The sequence below is a fragment of the Nothobranchius furzeri genome, chromosome 11 (assembly GCF_043380555.1).
Source record: "Nothobranchius furzeri strain GRZ-AD chromosome 11, NfurGRZ-RIMD1, whole genome shotgun sequence".
In the NCBI taxonomy this organism is placed as follows: domain Eukaryota; kingdom Metazoa; phylum Chordata; class Actinopteri; order Cyprinodontiformes; family Nothobranchiidae; genus Nothobranchius; species Nothobranchius furzeri.
The window spans coordinates 65,975,165-65,998,074 of NC_091751.1; the positions used below are offsets into that span (position 1 = coordinate 65,975,165).

General features: G+C 44.4%; 1 protein-coding gene across 1 annotated transcript in view; it reads right to left on the reverse strand.

Annotated features, from left to right (window-relative positions):
- Positions 1–3,102, reverse strand: part of LOC107384353 (tissue factor) — a 16,579-nt gene extending 13,477 nt beyond the window's left edge. The window contains exon 1 of the mRNA XM_015957582.3: positions 2,882–3,102. Within this exon, the coding sequence (XP_015813068.1) occupies positions 2,882–2,948 (67 nt within the window). The 5' untranslated portion in view covers positions 2,949–3,102. The remainder of the gene's footprint in view (positions 1–2,881) is intronic.
- Between the last annotated feature and the right edge of the window lie 19,808 nt (positions 3,103–22,910).

The following is a 22,910-nucleotide window of genomic DNA, read 5'->3' on the forward strand; positions in this document are numbered from 1 at the left end:
AATTAATTCGGTCACATGGGAAAAATATTTTTGGGGAATACCCGTTTAAGTTTCCAAATATAGAAATGTGAATTAAAAGCAAAAATATCAGTTGATATATAGAGAACCTGAACAGATGTGCAGCTTTGACGAAATGGGGTGAAAATAAAACAGTTAAGAACTTCATTGAACAAATAGCAAGTATAAACATAAGAACTAACATAATATACAGAATAAATCAACATTTTTACAGCCAGGGCTGCTAATTATGTAAATACATAAAAAAAAGAAGAAAGTTAAAGTGAGAGTGTGTATTCTTTCTGCCGATAGGGGGCAGTAGATACCTAAATTGTTGCAAGCAAGCAGTATTTTTGCGTCTGAGTAAGACCTTAACAACAGATGGGTCAAAAACTCCGTGGAGTGTTAACTTTAGCAAAATACGAGCACATCAGACTCCCTTTCATCACTGGCAAAAGTGAAGAGGTGAATGTGTAAAACAACAACTTTTAAGAATGACGAAAGTTTTGTAACCGTTACAAATCAGTAAATGCATCTTGTCCTCATGGGCTCCCGTAGAAGGAAACATGGCATATAATATGGCAGTGCTGTTACACCCCCCAGCGTCCACTGGGGGCGTCTACTTGTCCATGTCTATGGCCTGGAATAGCACACAGTAGTACATTTTCTACAAAAGGCTTGGGGTTATAAACCCAGAAACAGTAGGTGGCAGCATGCAGCTTAAAGAGCAAGTAATGCCTAAATTAACTTTTTTTTGCTGATAACCTGTATCGATGAGTGTCTAATGGTGCTGTACACATGTGTAATCATTAGTGTGGCAGTTTAGTGCAACTTACTTTAAATTTAATATTTCAGCCCAAAACCATAATTACATCTCCGTCTTCAGGTGAAAAACTCTGCTCCACATTTATGTAGAACCAGCTGTGGCTGATGGCTAAGCTGAAAAACGTGACGTTATCAGCAAATTACTGCGTGGCTGCACTGCACTGGTCTCTGGGTGAGGCAGCCGCACCCCCACCTGGCTCAGCCACTCACCTGCTGATGTGACACGTTGGCTCTCTGAGCTGCTCGCCTCCTTGAAAAAAAATGCCCTTCATCCAGGAAGTGTGGATGAAGCACGTCTCCACCCATGCATCGACCCTCACTTTAAACAGTGGTTTCTAGCCCAAGGCCTGCAGAATTTTTGTGTATTATTTTTATTTTATTTTTTCATATTGAAATAAAAAGTATGTGGAGTTCTGGTACCAGTCCCCCAACCCAGCACCTAAGTGAGAGTGCTCGATATCTTCTTATTAGAGATATCCCATTCACCAATGCCTCATTGACTGACATCCTTAGCGGTGAGCATGGACGTAATTTTCACTTTAGAAGTGGGGGTGACACGGGGGGGGATCTTTACAGTATGCTCTAATGGGAAACAGGCTTCAACACAAACAGTTGTTTTCCGCTTGGTCCTAGAGCTCAACCAGTGTCAATCATTTTCCGGAACTGCGTTGCTCTGGCCGGCTACATGACTTGATTATTATTATTATTCTGAGCTACTACAGCAATCAATTTCCCTCTGGGATTAATAAAGTATTTTTGAATTGAATTGAAATGAATTGAATTGAATTGAATATAGCGTAATATTGTTTTTGGATGGTAAAAAGTGCAGGGGTCAAAACTTGACTTTGAACATAGTGGGGGGGACATGCCCCCCCAAATTACGTCCATGGCAGTGAGTACGTCACGTTGTTTGTTGTCCAATAGCATGTGGAGACATTTTGGAAGACAGATTAATCAATTTCCCTCTGGGATTAATAAAGTATTTTTGAGATCCTGCTCCATGACCGACCTTTGGGTCGTGGCCAGACGACATATTCACATGAATAGGATGGCTTGCCAGGCTACACATAAACTCTAGCTGAGTGAAAATAACTGCCATTACAGATAAACCGTCTCCAGTATTGCCTTGTCGTTAGTAAATATCATTTATTTTTCACCCGATGGGTCTCAGTCCACCCCTTCTCCTACGTGTAACACTAATGAGCCCATCCCTGCTCCAACAGTTGGATTGAGAGCACATCCGGTTCCTGAATCTAGTCACAACACACTCATATAGATTGTTGAATTGGTTAGGGTTAGAGTAAAGATTTCTGTCAGCATTGAACCTTCACTTGATCACGATCCTCCATCTCGAGCAGCACAGGGCATCAGTGGAAAGAAAAATCTGTTTGAGGAGGAAGAAACCTCCAGCTGAACCAGACTTTGAGCAATAACCAGGATGGGTCTCCTGTCTGGGCTCGAGTGCTGCTCTGGAATCTTAAACATGCTTGTATTTGTTAATTGAAAAAGGACCACTGGTGAACTGGCAGGAATCGGGTTCATTAGTTTGTTTTTCACTGCGACGTTTGGTTTCAGCTTGATCGGGGTTTTCTTCAAGAGCTGTGACTCCTAACACCAGCCAGTGAGTCAGCGACGTGGATTTCCAGGACGAGGACTCGGATGTTCAGTGTGATGAGACACGCTACGACATGCCGGATCAATTAGATCATTGGGCAGGTTTCTGTGAGATTGACTATGAATGACTTGACATGAGTCACCAGTTACGGGATGTGTAACATCAGCAGGAGTTTAGAGGAACCGTGATCTAAACTCTGAGCTGGAGTCAGTTTATGGTCATGTGACCGAGCAGATGAGAAAACCAGATGTTAACTCTGAAGACCCAAGCAAACCAGAAATCCTGATTCTAAAAGCAATCCTCACATACGTTACTGACTCTAGGAGGATGATCTCCTCTGAGTGGTCTCTTCACGCCAACCGAAGATGGGATCTGACGGGCTCAGCTAAAGCTTCATTGTCTCTGACATCAGTCTCACTTACTGGGACACAAAAGCCGCCTTACCTTCAGTGGTGATGCTCCACGCAGACATCCACGCTGCCATGCACAGCACAGTTTTCCCAGCTTCCATGGCGAAAAACAATGTTCTCTGTCCGCGTGCTGGGGAAACGTTTTTGTTCTGTTTCTGTTTAACAGGGAGGGAGTGTGGGAGCTGCAGCGGGGTGGGCCTGGGGGACTGTTCAGGGTTCTGCCTCGGCCCGCCTGCTGATCCCTCATGCCTGCTTCCAAACCCCCCCCCCCCCCCCCCCCTTCCCCCTGAGATGGGGGAGTTGAATTCCTCCCTCCTTTACCACAGCACACATTAACCAGCATGAGCACCGTCCGATTACATCAGCGTGAGTGTTATACTGGTATGACCTGCAGCCTGAGAAGAATTCCTTCACAAGGCAGAAATTAAAACAAGCCGTTCTGTTTTGAAACGAGTAAACAGAATTTTGCCTCGTTCCCTTGACAACGGGCCCGTGGCAGAGTTCAGACTCAGTACAGGCTACTGCGTCTCCTGTGGATTCAGTTGTGTTATGTAAGAAAACGTTTCAATAACTGTGAGCAGCTTAGCAAGAAATTAGGCAGTAAAATGTTCATGAAGCAGCCGAGTGGAGTAACAGCAAAACAAATCATCTTCGTGTCCTTTAGTTTTGTGAGGGAACGCTCACAGACACCATCTCCATCCATCCCTGATTTTCCAGGTCAGTGGATTAAACAGTGATCCCCAGAACTTCCTTTCCTCCAGCTACCTTGTCCAGCTCATCTGCAGGGACTCCAAGCAGCTCCCAGACCAGCTGAGGGATGGGTCTTCTCCTGGATCTTCTCTGAGATCTCCTGGAGGGACGTGTATGAATCACCTCCTTCAGAAGGTTGTGTTTAACAAATGCTCAAACTCAACTGGCAACTCTGTTTATGTTTATGTATTTAGCAGACGCTTTTGTCCAAAGCGACTTACAAGTGATAATCGGCATGTTGCCCTTGAGGCTAACAACAACAACATTGACATCAGTCATGGAGAGGAGGGAACAAGGAGTGGACAGTAGAGAGGGGGACGGGTGCAGGGAGGGTGCTAGTTAAGAAGATGCTCTCTGAAGAGCAGGGTCTTCAGGAGTTTCTTGAAAATTGAAAAGGAAGCCCCTGTTCTGGTAGTGCTTGGAAGGTCATTCCACATTTGTGGAACGATGCATGAGAAGAGTCTGGATTGTCCTGAGCGTGGTGTAGGCACTGCTAGCCGACGATCCTGTGATGACCGGAGCGGCCGGGCCGAGACGTAAGCCTTTGCAAGAGGATTCAGGTAGATGGGAGCCGTATCATCTCGGACTTTGTATGCTAGTATTAGCCATTTGAATTTGATGGGTGCTGCTAGCGGTAGCCAGCGGAGCTCAATAAACAGAGGGGTGACTCTGAGCTCCTCTACCAGTGAGAGGGGTCCAGTTAATTGTGTTTGGAATGCATCTCCATCTATTTGCATTTTAAAAACCAGCTCAGTGGCCTAGTGGTATGAGTGTCCGCCCTGGGAGATGTGGGTTCAAAATCCAGTCGGATCATACCAAAGACTGAACAAATGAGACCCAACGCCTCTCTGCTTCACACGGTTCCCGAGCACGGCTGTGTCTGCAGCTCGCTTCTCCCCCAGGGGATGGGTCACATGCGGAGAACAAATGTCACACACCAGTGTGTGACCACCAGTGGGACTATAACTTTAAAAGGAGGTGGCCTTTTTCTTGCCAGCGCTCCCTCTCCACACCATAACAAGGTTTCGAGCTAACGCTAACTATATGCACAAATATAAGACTGCTTCTGATCTTGAATTTACTCCTACATGTTTAAATGAGAACATTAGCAATGATTTGCCACAAAGTGATGCTTTTACTCCAACAGTACCGAGATAGTGAGGTCACAGGTGAAACAAAATGGAAATTTCCACAGCGTTCCCTCATTCTGACCATCATCCACCCCAGATCAAATGTATTAAACCCAAAACAATCCAAAGTTAGAATAGTTACACACACACACACACACACACACACACACACACACACACACACACACACACACACAAACGGATGGTGATGACCTACATTGTAGCCACAGCTTCCCTGAGGCTCACTGACGGATGCGAGGCCGCCACACCATTAGCGCCATTGCTTCCTTCGACCACAACCAACAGGTAGATGATGTGTTTTCTCAAAGAGCATAGATCCTATCTCGTATTCCACCTTTTGGATCGTTGTTAAAGAATGTTGCAAAGGAATTTCCACACCTGGTTGCTGAAAATGTTGCACATGACACCAACCAACAGTGTCAAGTGATGTTCTCTGAAGCAGCACTGCTGTTCTCTTCGTATTGTGTTATAAGTCCTGAAATACGACCGTCAGAGAAGTTACTCGATCATAAATGGGTAAAAAAGGAGAAAGGAAACACAAAAAGGTGAAGTGTTGCTGATGCAAATGATTGTGTATCGTGTGTATTATTGGGCTGCGTGTATCGTTTTAACAGGTGTTACAGAAATAATTTCAGAAGCAGGCATGTCTGGAGGCTGCTGTGTCCTCACATGACCTCATCATCCAGGTTTTCTGAAGGGCTATGACCTCTGTAGACTGCTTTCTTAGTTGCTATAGGTAACAGTATGGGTGTGTGCCTGTGTGATGAAGGGTATGTCAGGAAGAAGATCTTTTATACATAATTCATCATCTTTTTTTCTCAACCCCACCTTTGAAAGCTGTCATGATCAGCTCAGATGATTGAGGAGATCAATGGCATATAGATGTTTTACCTACCACCACCTATCTTAATGTTTACATACACTCTTTGTCCTGTATTATATAAAATTACTCATATCCTACATTTATAATTGTGACGCCAGACAGAACGAGGATGGGGAGACTGACTGGACGGTGTGCAATGATTCATCAACACTCCCTCTGTATTATCTACTAAGCACGCAGGGGTTAGACACCAAGTCTAACTGGACTCTTTGTGTTCTGACCGTTAGTCACCCTGCCTCTGTGGGTTCAGTTAACAATATCTGAAGCCTGCAACAAACCAGAGAAGCTGCAGGAGTAGTTATGGCACCAATGATTTAATTTTAAAAGTCTGTATCGCAGATATGATGGAGATGAAAAAAAGATGTAGCACAAAATCTAGAATATCTGGTGTCATCTACCATTTCATTCACTTGTGAGCCTCTCCGTGTTTCCTTTAGATTGGGGATGTGGCGATTAACCAATTTGTAGTCATTTATGAACATGCAATTCAGCCTCAAGGGGGCAGTGTCATATCAGTGTGATCATTTGGCCAGTTCCAATCCTTAAGTGCTGGGGTTGCTGCGGGACTGGCATTTGGCATAAAGCATAAACTGTGTGAATCGCAAGATAGATTACCATATGTGAAGAGCTAACGACGGCAGCATAACGACGGCAGCAACCGATGCCGTCCATCTACAGGGTCCTGGGAATTGGACCATGGTGTTAGTCAAAGAAAGATAGGTGGAAAGCGTTCCAGTAGACGGACAGAGTTAAATCTGGGATATTAGTACAGGGTAGGGCTGGGAGTAGGTAGTGTGAATGTTGGGACTATGATAGGAAAAGCCAGTGTGAGACAGCTGTGGGGAGTATAGAATAAATTAGGTTAATGGGATTATAACGTTGGCGTGTTTAAAGAGCAAGTCACCCCCTACCAGATTCTAACTCCACTCCCACTTCATGTTTGAAAAATGCAACAAATGCTGTCGCCAGGCAGACCGAGAGGGCGGAGCCGCTAACAAACACACACACACACACACAGACTCACGACAGCATTGTGACATCATAATGTACCAGTTTACATCATAGCATACCTCTTAGCCAATAGCGGTGGCAGATTTAAATTCAAATACGGTGCAGAGTTTTTACCTGACAACGGCACAACACTGCCAGTTTTAGGCAGAATATTTAAATTAGAACTAAGATGCACTGAAGTGACAAATTATTGACGACACGTGTCTGCAGCACGATTAGACACTCGTTTATTTAGTTTATCAGCAAAAAAAAGTTTATTTGGGGGTGACTTGCTCTTTAAATAAGACACAGCACCAGGAAGGTGTGGAAGTGCACCGGTTCGGCAAGGCCGACATCTGGATGGCCCAACAGTTGCTTTCAGTCCGAAGCGTGCTATTGGCAGAGGTTTTTAGTCAAATGCAAGCGAACGACTTTACTATTTTTTCTGCTATTTTTAAATCTCCACTAAATATATGAAGCTATACAATGTTAGAACATTGTAAAGATGTATGAAAAAATGGTACGCTCATTTGTTTTCCAAAGAGGGCTGCACAATGGCACGGTGGCCGACACTGATGCCTTGCAGCAAGAAGGTCCTGGGTTCAATCCCCAACCTGGGGTCTTTCTGCATGGAGTTAGATGGATTGTGATGCAAGGTGTGCTCCTGGACTCTAGAAGACCTGGGAACTGGTTTGTCAGGGGCAGCCCTGTTTTAGCTTTCTGGAATAAACACCTCTAACTAAACATAATTCCCCTTTCAAGGGGAAAAACGCACAAGGTGTCAGCACTTGACTTTGATTTTTACCTGAATAGATGTTCTGAGGAAATATTACAAAAGCAAGAAAGCATGTATTCATAAGCACCTTTTACAAAATAAAAACCAAAATGTGACTCATGGGAGCCAAAAGTTAAACTAAAACAATAATTCTTAATGACGCATTCATCATATTTACTTATATATCATATTTATTTATATATAAATAAACTTGGATAGAATTGAAAGTATTCAGACCCCCAACAATTTTTCACCATTTGTTGTACTGCAGCCATTTGCTGAAATCAATTAAATACATTTTCTCTCATCAATGTACACACAGAACCCCATTTTGACAGAAAAACATAACGTTAGAAATTTCTGCAGATTTATTAAAAAGACAAACTCAAATATCACATGATAAGTATTCACACCCTTTGCTTTGACACTCATATATTTAACTCAGGTGCTTTCCATTTCTTCTGATCATCCTTGACATGGTCCTACACCTTCATTGTTGTCCAGCTATGTTTGATGATACTGACTGGACTTGATTAGCAAAGTCACACACCTGTCGATATAAGACCTCCCAGCTCACAATGCATGCCAGAACAAATGAGAACCATGAGGTCACAGATCTGGCCGAGGTTACAGAAACATCTCTGCTGCACTTGAGGTTCCTAAGAGCCCAGTGGCCTCCATAATCCTTAAATGGAAGAAGTTTGGGACGACCAGAACCCTTCCTAGAAAAGGCCGTCTGGCCAAACTGAGCTACCGGGGGAGAAGAGCCTTGGTGAGAGAGGTGAAGAAGAACCCAAAGATCACTGTGGCTGAGCTCCAGAGATGCAGCAGTCAGGAGGTGGGAGAAAGTTGCAGAAAGTCAACCGTCACTGCAGCCCTCCACCAGTCAGGGCTTTGTGGCAGAGCGGCCCGTCGGAAGCCTCTCCTCTGTGCAAGACTCATGAAAGCCTGCATGGAGTTTGCTAAAGAAACCCGAAGGACCCTTAGATGGTGAGAAATAACATTCTCTGGTCTGATGAGACCAAGGCAGAACTTTTTGGCCTTAATTCTGCGGTGTGTGTGGAGAAAACCAGACACTCCTCATCACTTGTAAATTACAGGCCCCACAGTGAAGTATGGTGGTGGCAGCATCATGCTGTGGGGGGTGTTTATCAGCTGCAGGGACAGGACGACTGGTTGCAATTGAGGGAACGATGAATACGGCCAAGTACAGAGATATCCTGGACAAGAACCTTCTCCAGAGTGCTCAGGACCTCAGACTGGGCCGAAGGTTTACCTTCCAACATGACAACAACCCTAAACTCAGCTAAAATAACGGATTAGCGGCTTCATGACAACTCTGTGACTGTTCTTGAATGGTCCAGCCAGAGTTCTGGCTTAAACCCAATTCAGCATCTCTGGAGAGACCTAAAAATGGCCATCACCATCCAACCTGAAAGAAGTGGAGAGGATCCCCAAAGCCAGGTGTAAGAGACTTGTTGCATCTTTACCAAGAAGACTCACAGCTGTATTAGATAAAAAAGGTGCTTCTACTAAATGCCGAGTAAATGGTTTGAATACCTAGGACCACTGTGTACATTTATGATGAAAAAAATATTTAATTGATTTTAGCAAATGGCTGCACCATAACTGTTGTTGAGGGTGTTTGGATCCAAAGCAGGTGAGAGCAGGAGCACCTGTAGAAGGTTTAAAGTCTATTTAATTAGTGGTGATGTCAGGAACCAAGAATAACAAAAAGACCAGGCACAGGGACACACAGACGATCCAACACACAACACAAAACCGACAGGGCTGAAATGCAAGCGGGCACAGGTGATTAGGGAAGGAGGGGCAGGTGGGACCAATTAACATGAACAGGACACTAAAATCTAGCTGGGGAAACAGAATGTGACAACAACCAAGAGTGAACAATTGGTGGGGGTCTGATTAGTTTCCATTCCCACTGTATCTTCATACTTTCATTATTCACTAACCATCATTCATTAATCAACCCCCCATTCATTCATCTATAATCTTTCCATCCGTGGTATTTAAACCCTACCAGAACCTTGAGTTGGACCGTCCCCCTGTTGGATGGACTGTCCCATTTCACATTGCAGGGTCATACTGTTGGAACTAAAATAAACAGACTAATACACGGAGGTGTGTGCGTCACATTTTAACCACTTAAAGTCTTTGGTCTTACAGAAATGGGCCAGAGGTCAGCCCAAGGCTGCTGTCTGAGCTGCTGGGAGCCGCGATAAGCTGCTACACTAACCCCTCAGTATCGGAAGCAAGGGTCAGCTTTCAAAGTAAAATAGATCAGGATGTATTTCTTCTTTTGTTTTGGTTTTTACCTGCAGCTGTATGCTCATGGATTAACTAAACTTAATAATGTATTTTTATTCCCATTAAGACCACCAATACTAATACACTGTTTGAATTAGGGTGAGGGGTTTTAAATACAGATTTATACATTTACTGGGTGTCTAAGACGCAGCAATGAGGTCCTTAAAACCTTCACGTGCCTGCGGGATTTTTGGTAGAAGTCCAACTTGAACCGGACCGGTTCCGAGTCGCAGACCCGATATGAAGCTTTGAGTGAAAGGCTGAGCGGAAGTGGCGCTTCCCCATGCTGCTGTGTTCGGGTGGACTCGGTTGTTCTCGGCTGTGTTCGGGATGCTGTCAGGCCGAACCAACGCACTGAGCTAACGGACACAAATGGCTGCAGCATCTTTTGTTTTCCGACGCTTCATCTGAAGGTAAGAAGGTTCGGATGTGGTTCTGACCCGCTTCTGGCCCAAATACTGCACACGCGCGTGGTTTTACACCCGAACTTCCTCGCCAGTCCGTCCTGTTCGGTCGGAACCAGGTCTATTGTTCGGCATGTTAACGAGGCTGCGGCGCAGGGAGAGCCGTGTTCAGCTAAATGTCTCCGGTTCGGTCCGAAAAGGCCGTTTCGGTTCAGGGCAGGCGGTTCGGAGGTTGCCCGGTAGAAGCAGGACCAGGTGGTCCGTTCCGAGCCGTGCTGCTGTCGCGGTGGGGGGCTGACATGAATGCACCAGCAGCTCAACAGTACCATGTCAGCCGGTCCGGTGTGCCCGGACGCTTAAATACCGACACAAATAACGGATCCCGGACCGGTCCGGGATCCTGTTCCTGCTGGGGGGCCTTCCGGTCTCGCTGTTCTTGGTGATCCTGTTCAGTCGTGGAAAACTCTCTCAAAGTCTTGGATCTAACTCAGAGAAGGTTCTGGACCGAACGGATCCGGTCCAGCAGCTCTGTCTCCTCGTGGACTCGAGTGAAAACCAGCCAGAGACAGTAGGAGGACCAGCTGAGGGGACGGGGGTTGGGTTCTGGTCATAATCTCCAGAACCTTTCCAGGTGCTGGGATCCAGAACCACTCAGTTCTGTACTGAGCTCCAGATAAAAACCGCCAATGTTCTTCTGCTTTTGGGATGTAGGTGCTCCCTCAGCTGTCCAATCAGACCAGTCTGCCCTCTTTCTGAAATGTGGGCCTCGCTGCCACCCCAGCCAGGACCAGTGAGCTCTCCAGGGTCGGGGAGAGGACTGGTACAGTCTGAGACAACCCAGAGATTCGTCTGTGTGTGTGTTACCATGTTACAACTCATCAGAGTGTGTGTTCTGCTCAGACAGGTGTCCAGCTGACCAGCGCGTCCCTGACTTTTTACAATGAAACGGCTCCTTTGGATTATTTTTGCGCACTGATGTTCTGATTAGGGTTGTCACGCCACTAAAATTTCAAACTCGATTCGATACTGGGAAAAAAAACTGGATACTCGATTTCGATACTATTTAAAAACACCAATTTATTGAACAAGTTTATTCAAAAAATAACATTCCTCAATTTATATTGCAAAAATTAAATGTTAAGAATTAAGTGTGTAAAGTGCTTAAACCTTTCAAGTATCAGCATTTTTTAAAACGTGCGTACAAAAACTGGCGAAAGTTAACACTTTAAATCATGAATTGTCTCACTATATATACACTATTTGCAGAGTGATGTTTTGCTGCTTAAACTCTGTTTAAGGTGCATTTTTGTCATAAGCTGTAACGCCATATGTTTTGTTCTGTACTTTTGAACAACTCTGTTGGTCAATAAAGGGAGAAAACGGATTTCTCCACAGTAGGACAAAGGTACATCTACCGGTAATCTTAATAAAAACAGATTGGCGCACGGCAGTGACGTCATTAAAAGCGCCGGTTAGATTAGCCGCGGCTAGTCTGTTCACGCCTAGAAATCCCAGACCCGCTCCAAAAGAACAGGGGAATCATGATAATGATTCCTAATGTGGCAAGGTGGATAAACGAGGGCCCGAGCGGGATTCGATCCCCAGACTCCCGGGTGAGAGTCATACGCTCTAGCCAGTCAGCCAAAGGGACACCCCTTTTGGCAAGTAGCCAGGGCGCATGATCAATCGGGACACTGTGACAGGACGCTCACACTGTCACACTAACAAAACCTTTTGACATGAAGATGTTTTGGTGCAGATAAAGTCTTATTTCGAGGCTGCACCATGGGTGCCCGTCCGCACCCGTTATATGGATACACACTGATGGCGATTCGCCGATGGATCTAAATACCCCGGGGAATCCAAGTAGCACCAAAGTTGTCAGCTTGAGTAAACAAACGTACTGCATGCTAGAAATTAAGTCCGGGTTGCAATAAACGGGAGTTTCCTTTAAGCACATAAGCGTGAATATACAACTACGTGTCGGACTTGGTATACTAATTAAGTTGGGCTGTGAAGCGCCTCCCAAATTCACTGTTTATGTTTTTGTTTATTTATTTGGCAGACAAAACTTGGATCGGAGACAACTCGCGTGGGAAATTGCAATGTAGCCATGCGGCGTCTTCTTCTTCTGTTTGTCTGGGAGGCGGAGGCTGCTTTACGGCATCTGGCCGTCGTGCGTGCCGGTGTACTTGAAGAAGGCTGTGTATAATAGTCCATAATATCGATACCACAGGGATGGAATATCTTATTTAGATCCACTTTTAGCATCGATTTATATCTAGGTATCGATTTTTTTGACAACACTAGTTCTGATGCTGAAATAATTGCAGTGTGTGATGCAGCCCTGCTCGGGGAAAGGTACCACAGCATTTTGAGTCCTGCTGGGTTGGACCTGGGCACGGCCAGCTGCAGGTTCTGGTACCAGTATGGCTCTGTGGTGTGTGAAAGGTAAACGTGGATCACAAGAAAGAATATTTCTTTATTCTCTGATGAGATGAACACGTTTTTACAAACTCCTGGAATGTTTCCGATCAAACTGTTGACATTCACTCACACATGAAGAGTTCTCTTTGACAATTTTGTTAAAATTTATATGTAATTCAGAAAGTTACATATGTTTAATTTTATTAACCTGTTAAATCTGCCCACAAGCACCGAGACAGAGCTGACACATCTGGAAACGTGTGTTAAATATCCTGATTTAGATGTTACTTATTTAGTTTTGAACTTCATTAAACGTAGTAGAAGTAGAACCAATAGTTATGAAGTGTTAACCCGTCTGGTTTAAGCCAGATTCTGGTCTAAAGTGTTCTTTAAAGGGCCCATTTCTGGTCTGTCTCCATTAAGAGCACTTAGTAATCATGTGTCCTTTCCAGATGTTCATCCAGCTGCTTTGGTGAGACAAAGAGACTCCACAGAGAGAACAAACCCGCTTTTATTGCCATCTTGAAATTCTCCCAGGCTTTAGACTTATCCAGCCGGTGAAAACCTTTAAACACCGCTCGGAGATCAGCTGTCACCATGGAAATGAAAACTGGATTAATAAAGATTATGTGTCGTCTACTTAAACTGACATATATTATTTATCCTGGTCAGAGTCCCTGACTGTGACATTGAGGGTGATGATATTAAAGTGGCAATGTGTAGTTTTTTACCATTAATCTCTGGAAATATCCATCGAAATGTTGTAGTAAATTAATTACAAGATGCCCAGTTGTAGGGCTGCACAATGTATCGAAAAACTATCGTCATCGGGATAACAGGACGTGCGATAGGCCCATCGCAAAGCACGTCAAAAACGACGATAAATGTTTGGTTCAAACATTTCCATCCGTGTCATACATCAACTTTTTGTAAACCAGCTCTGTTTTTTACGCGGAAGTGTTATTTGACCAATCAAATGTAGTCCTTCTGATATGCGGCCAGTCAGATGGTTCCGTTCACGTAATACGCCCGCCCCCTACGTAGACCCTTAGGATGGAACGCAACACCCGAACTGAGTTAGCGGCGCCGTTCCCTTGTTCGTCTTGCTGGCTCAGAGCAATGAACGCACTTTGTGCTGATGTTTCTGGAATCAGCGCCGCTTTCAAACGTGAACGTGAGTCCGCTCGGTGTCGTTAATAATTTTTACCGGGCTGACTCCGACACGTGCCGGTGAACCAACCCACCTTCATGTCGCTAGTGTTAGCCCCAGGCTCCGGTTAGCTTCCAGCTAAAAGGCTACAGCACTCTCCTCCCAGTCCCACCCTGCTAAAGAGGGCCTGGAAAAGTTCCCCCACACATCAAAGTGATTGTTCATTTATGAGCTTTTATAACCAGTTATATCAGGATAGTTGATTTGCTGCTGCACATAAACTGTCAGTCAGAAGCTCTGCTAGCCGATTATCTTAGTTCAATTTGTTAGCTTGTTATCAGAATCATAGTTGCAGTTTCATCATCTGAGCTGCTTTTTAAGATCTAGGTAAACTTGTTCAATTTGGGGTTAAAAACAAACGTTTTCACATATTTTCTATGTAGTTTTTTTTTTTGCCAGTTCCTCTTCTGAAAGGTAGACAATTGTTTTTCTCTTTCCCTCAGAAAATCTTAATATTCTCCTAGTTTGGCCCAGCACAGTTCACTTCCCAATTACAGCAACAGCCTTATATCATAACCACATAAGTGGAGAAAATGCTCAGTAGCAATGAGAGAATTTGCTGTTGCATTTAAGTGATGTTAACTATTATTTAACATTTAAACTTATTTCAGATTTTTTTATTTATTCTAAAAACCCTGGTAAGGGATGTTTTTCTGTATTTGGAGCATCAGAAAGTTTTATGGTGGAGGTGATGTTTTAAAGTCACTGAAAAACTGCATGCATGCAGTTTGTTGTTCTGCTGCTAATACAGTAGCGGGTGCAGCTGCTAATACAGTAGCAGGTGCTGCTGCTAATACAGTAGCAGGTGCAGCTGCTAATACAGTAGCGGGTGCAGCTGCTAATACAGTAGCAGGTGCAGCTGCTAATACAGTAGCAGGTGCAGCTGCTAATACAGTAGCGGGTGCAGCTGCTAATACAGTAGCAGGTGCAGCTGCTAATACAGTAGCGGGTGCAGCTGCTAATACAGTAGCAGGTGCTGCTGCTAATACAGTAGCAGGTGCAGCTGCTACTACAGTAGCAGGTGCAGCTACTAATACAGTAGCAGGTGCTGCTGCTAATACAGTAGCAGGTGCAGCTGCTACTACAGTAGCAGGTGCAGCTACTAATACAGTAACGGGTGCTGCTGCTAATACAGTAGCGGGTGCAGCTGCTAATACAGTAGCAGGTGCTGCTGCTAATACAGTAGCAGGTGCAGCTGCTAATACAGTAGCGGGTGCAGCTGCTAATACAGTAGCAGGTGCAGCTGCTAATACAGTAGCAGGTGCAGCTGCTAATACAGTAGCGGGTGCAGCTGCTAATACAGTAGCAGGTGCAGCTGCTAATACAGTAGCGGGTGCAGCTGCTAATACAGTAGCAGGTGCTGCTGCTAATACAGTAGCAGGTGCAGCTGCTACTACAGTAGCAGGTGCAGCTACTAATACAGTAGCAGGTGCTGCTGCTAATACAGTAGCAGGTGCAGCTGCTACTACAGTAGCAGGTGCAGCTACTAATACAGTAACGGGTGCTGCTGCTAATACAGTAGCGGGTGCAGCTGCTAATACAGTAGCGGGTGCAGCTGCTAATACAGTAGCGGGTGCAGCTGCTAATACAGTAGCGGGTGCAGCTGCTAATACAGTAGCGGGTGCAGCTGCTAATACAGTAGCGGGTGCAGCTGCTACTACAGTAGCGGGTGCAGCTGCTAATACAGTAGCGGGTGCAGCTGCTAATACAGTAGCGGGTGCAGCTGCTAATACAGTAGCGGGTGCTGCTGCTAATACAGTAGCGGGTGCAGCTGCTAATACAGTAGCGGGTGCAGCTGCTAATACAGTAGCAGGTGCAGCTGCTACTACAGTAGCAGGTGCAGCTGCTAATACAGTAGCAGGTGCAGCTGCTAATACAGTAGCAGGTGCAGCTGCTAATACAGTAGCAGGTGCAGCTGCTACTACAGTAGCAGGTGCAGCTGCTAATACAGTAGCAGGTGCTGCTGCTAATACAGTAGCAGGTGCAGCTGCTAATACAGTAGCAGGTGCAGCTGCTAATACAGTAGCAGGTGCAGCTGCTAATACAGTAGCAGGTGCAGCTGCTAATACAGTAGCAGGTGCAGCTGCTAATACAGTAGCAGGTGCAGCTGCATGTTTTTGCAATAAAAATGTTATGTTGTAATGGAATTCATGCATTAGTTTTTGTTTGCTTTGAACCCAGAGCAGCCGTCACACGCCAGACGACATCAACACTGCATACTTTAGTATTTGTTCATTTATCGCGAGTAATATCGATATCGCAATATTAAGCACTGTTATCGAATATCACAGGTTTTCCTAATATCGTGCAGCCTTACCCAGTTGTTGAAAAATATTGACAGTTTCATAACATATAACCATAAAAATCTGTTCTAAAATACATTGAACGAGTCTAAAGCCTATTTTGAACTTCTCCGTCAGCTCCACCAGGGAGAGACGCACGGACGGAGACATTTACCCTCAGACTTCTCCGTCTCCTGGGGAGTGTTGCAAAGCAATTCCCCGCCAGGACAACAGAGGGCGTAGCGCTGTTCTGAGGTATCCTGTCATGCATCCGGTCCAACACGGTGTGTTTATATTGTGTATTTATTTATTTATTGTATTTAAGAGACTTTTTAACACGGACAAAGTTTTCCCTCATCCCCCTCCACCTCTTCATGCACTCGCCACCTCTGTCGTCACCTCTAAACCCACGTTTCCCGTCATTTCCATCCACAAATGAAAGGCTTGCTGCGCATCTTTTCTCTCCTCCAGTCACGGGGAAATAAAACGTTCATATTTTTAGAGATTTTTCTGTGAGGTATTCTTCAAGCTGCTGCTAGTTATCCTCTGCTCTGTTTGTTCTTGAGGGCGCAATGACGGCGCTGTAGACGACAGCGGTGTCCTGACCAATCACAAGCTTGCGTTCTCCCGTCTCGACGTTCGGATGTTTAGAAAAGAGAGCTCGACTCCGTCCGTCCTTGTGAGGGCTCTCCAGCAGGCTCGCCAGGACGGATAATGGTGTTGCGTGTGTCCGTCCCGACGCAGACGAAGTATAAATTAGGCTTTTGTCTCTGGGTGACGCCATATTGGATGCCGTGTTTCCTTCTATGGAAGTCTGTGAGGACAAAAATGCATTTACTGGTTTGTAAAAACTGGTTACAAACGGTCATCATTAATAAGCATTGTTGTTTTACACATTTACCTCGTCACTCATTGCCACTTGGTATTTTGCTGGAGGTTGTGCTCCCATTGATTTTTGACCCTAATGGGTCAAATGGTTGTTTTCCTCTTGGTCCTAGAGCTCAACCAGTGTCAGTTTAATATAGCGTAATATTGTTTTTGGATGGTAAAAAGTGCAGGGGTCAAAACTTGACTTTGGAAAAAGTGGGGGGTCCCCCCCACAAAAATTACGTCCATGGTGGGCAGTGATAACTTTTTAATAATATCAATGGCTTTGTCGATTCTGTCTATCGATCCAATTCTTTATTAATTCCAGAGTAGTTAAACAGGTGGCAAACAACTGTCCGCTTCTTTATGATTAATGATCAGTTGTTCCTGTATCGGTTGGAAATATCTTTCCAAATGTGCTCCTTTATGCTCCCTGTGAAGGCAGAGTCGTCTTCTTGTTCGGTACAGTGTTGCTGTAGCTTTTGCAGAGTGGGAAAAATCTCAGTACAGGTCGGACTTTAGTCGCTGGAGGCTGCTAGAGTGGCGCTAACATGATAAGCTTGCCTGCTGATGGTGGTCGGAGGGACTGGTGGCGCCAGTGCTCGGCAGCCTCGCCTCTGTCAGCGCGCCCCAGGGCAGCTGTGGCTACATCGTAGCTCATCTCCACCAGGGTGTGAATGTGTGTGTGAATGGGTGAATGACTGATTGTGTTGTAAAGCGCCTTGGGGGGTTCCAGGACACTAGAAGGCGCTATATCAAATACAGGCCATTTACCATAAGCAGTGTTAGTTAGTTACCTGCAGGAGTAACAGGAGATTGAGTTGAAATTCACTAGTCCAGAGCGGGTCAAAACATCAATAACTTGTAAGTTATCACATATTTTGAGCCCAAATTTTTTTGTACAGTCGTAGTGTTTCCTCCCTTGATGAAATATCTGCTTTTCTATTATTGCAAGTTATCTTGTTGTCCTGCTTTCTTGTAAAGTATAACCAAATTTTTGAATGTTTATGCCGCTTAGACGCCATGTTTCCTGCTTCTGTAAGCTACGCAACATGCAGCGATGACGTCATTCGTGTTGACTGGAATTGATAAGGGGAATCATTTGCAAAAGTGGCGAACGATTCCTTGGAATTGAAACAATGGGAACTGGTTATCAACAAAAACCAGTTTTCAATTCCAAACCTAGTCTGGATACGCAATAGCAGTTAGCATCATGAGGGGCGGGGCTAGTCAGCTCAAAATTAACCAGTCAGAAAAAAGGTGGAAAGGACGACTGCATCGCACAACACTGTAGTTTTGTAGCTGTAGTCAGAGGTGGAATCTGGCAACAGCACAAACATCTTTCTTTAGAAGAACGACTTTTAGTGCTTCTGGTTGTAAAGACATGTCCAAGTCAGTTAGAACAGAGGAAATAGCTGCGGCAAACTCCGCTTCAGACGCCATCTTCGTTGTTTATGAAAAACTGAGCGTCGCGGTGTGTGACGTACGCTGCTCAGCCAGGGCCGGATTTAGCCAGCCCTACAAAGGGGGGCAGGTAGATTATCAGGGGGTGCAGGTCTGGGAAATAATTTTTCGGGTTTCACATACCCCCAAATTCCTAAAATGCATAGAAAACTATGCTATCATCATTACAGTTCATTACAGTTCTTCTATCCATACATTGTTCATCCATACATTCTATCTTTTCCTTTGATCCATTCCTTACACTACCCTCTATCTATCTATCTATCTATCTATCTATCTGTCTGTCTGTCTGTCTGTCTGTCTGTCTGTCTGTCTGTCTTCTTTTAATTTTTTAATGTTTTTATGTCTTTAATCTATTTTATCTATCTTAACTGTCTATCCTTCCATTTTCTATTTTATATTTTTTATTTAATTTTTTATTTCACTTATATATATATATATTTATTTTTATTTTACTTATATATTTTTTACCTTATTTTAGTTATATTTTTTATTTCTTTTTTAGAATTATTGTTGTTTTTATTTCTTCATGGCTTTTATCAGTCATTACAGCATCAGCCGTCTGCTTTTCTGTGCAATAGTCCTAACGAATCCATCCATACCTAGGCCTGTTTTTACGGCCTTCTCGTGAGCCAGAATGACTACATTTCGTTTTCTCTCGTGAAGCGTAGTACGGCGGAACGGGGTAAGGACACCAGACAAAGTGGAGAAAGAGCTCTCGCATGATGCTGCTGATATTCCAGTCACAAGGGAGGTCACATACATGCAGTGGAGCTGAGGAAAGGCATTCGTATACCCGTGTAGATATGTGCAAACGGTGGAGAGGTCTACAAACTCTACACTGTTATCGTCATCAGTCTTTTTGAATTATTTCTCCAACATTATTTTTGCAACAAGAATCTCATTGGAAAGTTTGTCACTTCCTGTCATTTTCTGTAGAGGTCGTAACAAGTCAGGATCCAGAAAAGAGGGAGACTGAGGTTGAAGGCAGTTAACTGCTTTCATGAGATCAAGATTGCTTTTGGAAAATCTTGTCTCCATCTCTACAACGACTATGTCCAAAATGTTGGGAAGAGCTCTCTTCAGAGCCTGGTTAGGAGTTGTGGAGTCTTCTGCGTGGCCCACAGTGGAAATTACAACGCTACCTGTTAGCAGTGAGCTTGTTCTTCTTTGTCTTTTAGCAGCTGGTGCAGGTGTGCTGGTTAATGTCTCACTTTCCTCTATCATCTGCTTCAAAGCCTGCAGAGATGCACTGACTACTTCTGAAGCACAGCACAGGTCAACAGAGTGAGACTGCAGCATAGAATTTGCAGACTTCAAGGAACTCAGAACTTAAAGGAGGAATCTTCCTATTTCAACGAAATTGTGCCTCCTTAACATCATCAACAGTCCTGATGCCTCTGTACAGATATCAACAGCAGCAGCTCTGTCCTCTGTAACCTCTGACAGGATACTCATAACAGCATCCTGATTCTCCACAAGGCACTTGGTCGCATCATGGTGGCTTGTCCACCTGATCTCCAACAGTCGTTTCAGGGAGGGAACGTCATAGTTCTGTGAAACATAATGACGGTGGAGAAATGAGTGTAGAGATCCTGAAAGATCAGAAGAGGTTTTTGCACACGGCTCTGCCTGCATTGCATGGACCACTGCCAAGTGCAGCTGGTGGTTGTAGCGGTGGATGTAGGGAATATCCTTCCTTACCTTCTTCTGCATTAAGGCCTGAACCCCACTCATGACAGAAGCTCCATCATAGCACTGACTGATCATTTCAGCTGCACTATAGCCTGAGTCAGAGAGGTGCTCAAGAATTTGGGTGGTAATGAATTCAGCATCTAACTGACTGAGGTCAAGCAGACCGATCAGGTGTTCCTCTCGGAGGCCATTACAGACAAATCTAACCATGTTACGGCCACCAGCCTGGCCACTTTGGATGCAGGAGCCAGGATCACCCAGACCTGGTGATCAGCCTGACACCGCCCCTCCTCCTCCTCTCTTCCAGGCTGCTGAGGAGCACAGCTGAGATGAATCTCTCTGACGACCAGCACCTGGGCTAAAATGGCTGTGCCTGCAGCGGTCTGGGAGGCAGCAGTCCAGGGGTTCTGCTGTTCTCCAGGCTTTACGCTTTGTTTTAAACCCCTTTTTTTTTTACCCCTGTTTTAGAAGATCCATGTGATCATTTTGGTTTATGTATTGATTTTAAGGTTAACATCGTAGTTTACCGACTTTGGGATTTTAAAGGAACTTTACGGAGTTTTGAATTTTTATAGTAAAAAGCGTAACGGCAGCTTCAATAGTAGGCTTGTGCACGAGGCGCGCATGCTGTACGTGCACACTCCTTAACGAAAATGACAGCTGAGACAGTCCCGTGTGTGTGTGTGTGTGTGTGTGTGTGTGTGTGTGTGTGTCTGTGTGTGTGTGTGTGTGTGTGTGTGTGTGTGTGTGTGTGTGTGTGTGTGTGTGTGTGTGTGTGTGTGTGGCCCAGAGGACAGGAGAACGTGCAGCTAATTAATTAAATAATTGGGTTCTGTACCTTTCTCTTCAGCACAGCCGACAAAGGTTTATGATGGGTCAGTCCTCCTGCATGCTCAGATCATTCCCTTCCCTTGCTTGAAAAATTGTTCCAAAATGAAAGTTGAACCCACATCTTTTTTATCTGTGAATTCAACGCCGTTCGGCGAGTCTCAAATAAAAATTTGGGCATTTTACTGTAAAAAAAATATACCATTAATGTAAAAAAAACTCTAAATAAACTATGTTCACATCCAGAATCAAACCCAGGTCTTCTGCACGGGAGTCAGACGTCTTACTAAGTGAGCTAAAGTGCCAGTGATTTCTTTTGTATCTGTAATATTTATATCCTTGATGACAGCTGAAACAACGTTCAAAGAACGGTTCGGAGCGAAAATGGCTATTTTGTTGCTAATTTGCAGGAAATCTCTAGAAGAAAGTTCTACAGAAAGTAGCTAAGGGTCCTCAGAAATGTAGCTAGCTTTGTCACTAGGCGTTAGGAACAGCGACAAAGTGGCACTGCCTCTCTCTCTGCTGCTAAAGCTACGGATAGCAAATGCTACGGGCGATGCCTGAGCGTGAACGCGCATGAAGCTGCCTGCTCGACCCGAGCATCTCTCTTTTTCTGTGATTTTACAGAAAAACAGGCAATCACAGTAAAAATGCCAGGGCTCATTCTACAGGACCAGGGCATTGCAGGAGAATGTATGAAGAAGACATTTATTATTTCTATACATGTTTTGGCTGTCAAACTTCCATAATGCTCCTTTAAAACACTCAGTGTGTTCGTAGTGTGTCAGTTTTTATTATCAACTTGTGTTTTTTAAAACACCTTCTGTTTCGGTAAAAATTTTAACCAGGTGTTTTAATGTTGATATTACTGGTCCTTTAAATGTTAAACTTTTAGTATTGATTTTTGCTAGGCATTATTTTAATAATGCTCTCCATCTGCTTGCTCGCTTGTTTTTAAAACCTTTTTATGGCAATTAAACCAATTTTAAATCCACTGTCACGTTTCTTATGTTACCCCCTGCTTCACATTTTGCATCTGTCTCTAGTTCCATCACTTTTGATGCAAAACCCAGCATAATCTGCTTTGTCATAATTATCTTTGAGCTTTTTTAATACCATTTTTGCCAGTGTTTCAATTATTTAGTTTTGTATGTTGTGAGATGTGTATTTAGCATTTTCTGGGATGTGTTTATTTCATTAAATTTGAAGTCTTTGGCCAGTGTGTAGTCAACCATTTTTAAGAACAGTCCTGCAGAGAAATCATCACCACTGGAGCTTTCCACAGTTCAGTTACTGCTAGGAACTGAACTACTTCTCCAATTGTTTTTACATAGTATCTGGGTTTTTTTTTTTTTTATTATTTGAGAAGCAGCACCCGACGAGCTGGCTTCTGCCGCTAGTGCCTTAGCACTGTTGCTAGGTTTAGAAACCAGAAACCTGCGCATGTCGACTCGGTTCACTAAAAAAGCAAAAGAAAGAGAACGAGGCAAACTAAAACCTTGGGAAAGAGTAACCAAATAATTCCAGTGACCGGCAGCAGAAGAAAACTTCAACCAGTGGCTGCTGAGCTCAGATAACAACGGTGCGTCTCTGTGTTCTGCTGCTGACTGTCTGGGAGCGTGTGAACTGTGAAGCGAGTGACACGACAGAGAACGAAGTTCAGTGGCTGGCCACACCCTCCCTATGCATCTACCAATCAGCAGATACTTTGAGAATGAAAGGGGGTACTCTGACCCTTTTTCATCAAATCTTTTCAAATTTGGGATTTCTTCATGTCATTGCATTTGGGGGGCAGTCAGTATTTTTAGGGGGGCATTGCCCCTCCTTGCCCATGCCTACATCCGGGCCCGTGCTCAGCACTGTTTGGCTCAGTTAGGAATCTCAAGGGGTGGGGTTATTTGAATGTCAGCATTACCAGGCTCAATGCTTCCCATAAGGAAGCATTGGCATGGCTGGCCAGGCTACCATTACAAGCCTTCCAGAGATGCTCATTAAGAAGCACCCCCCTC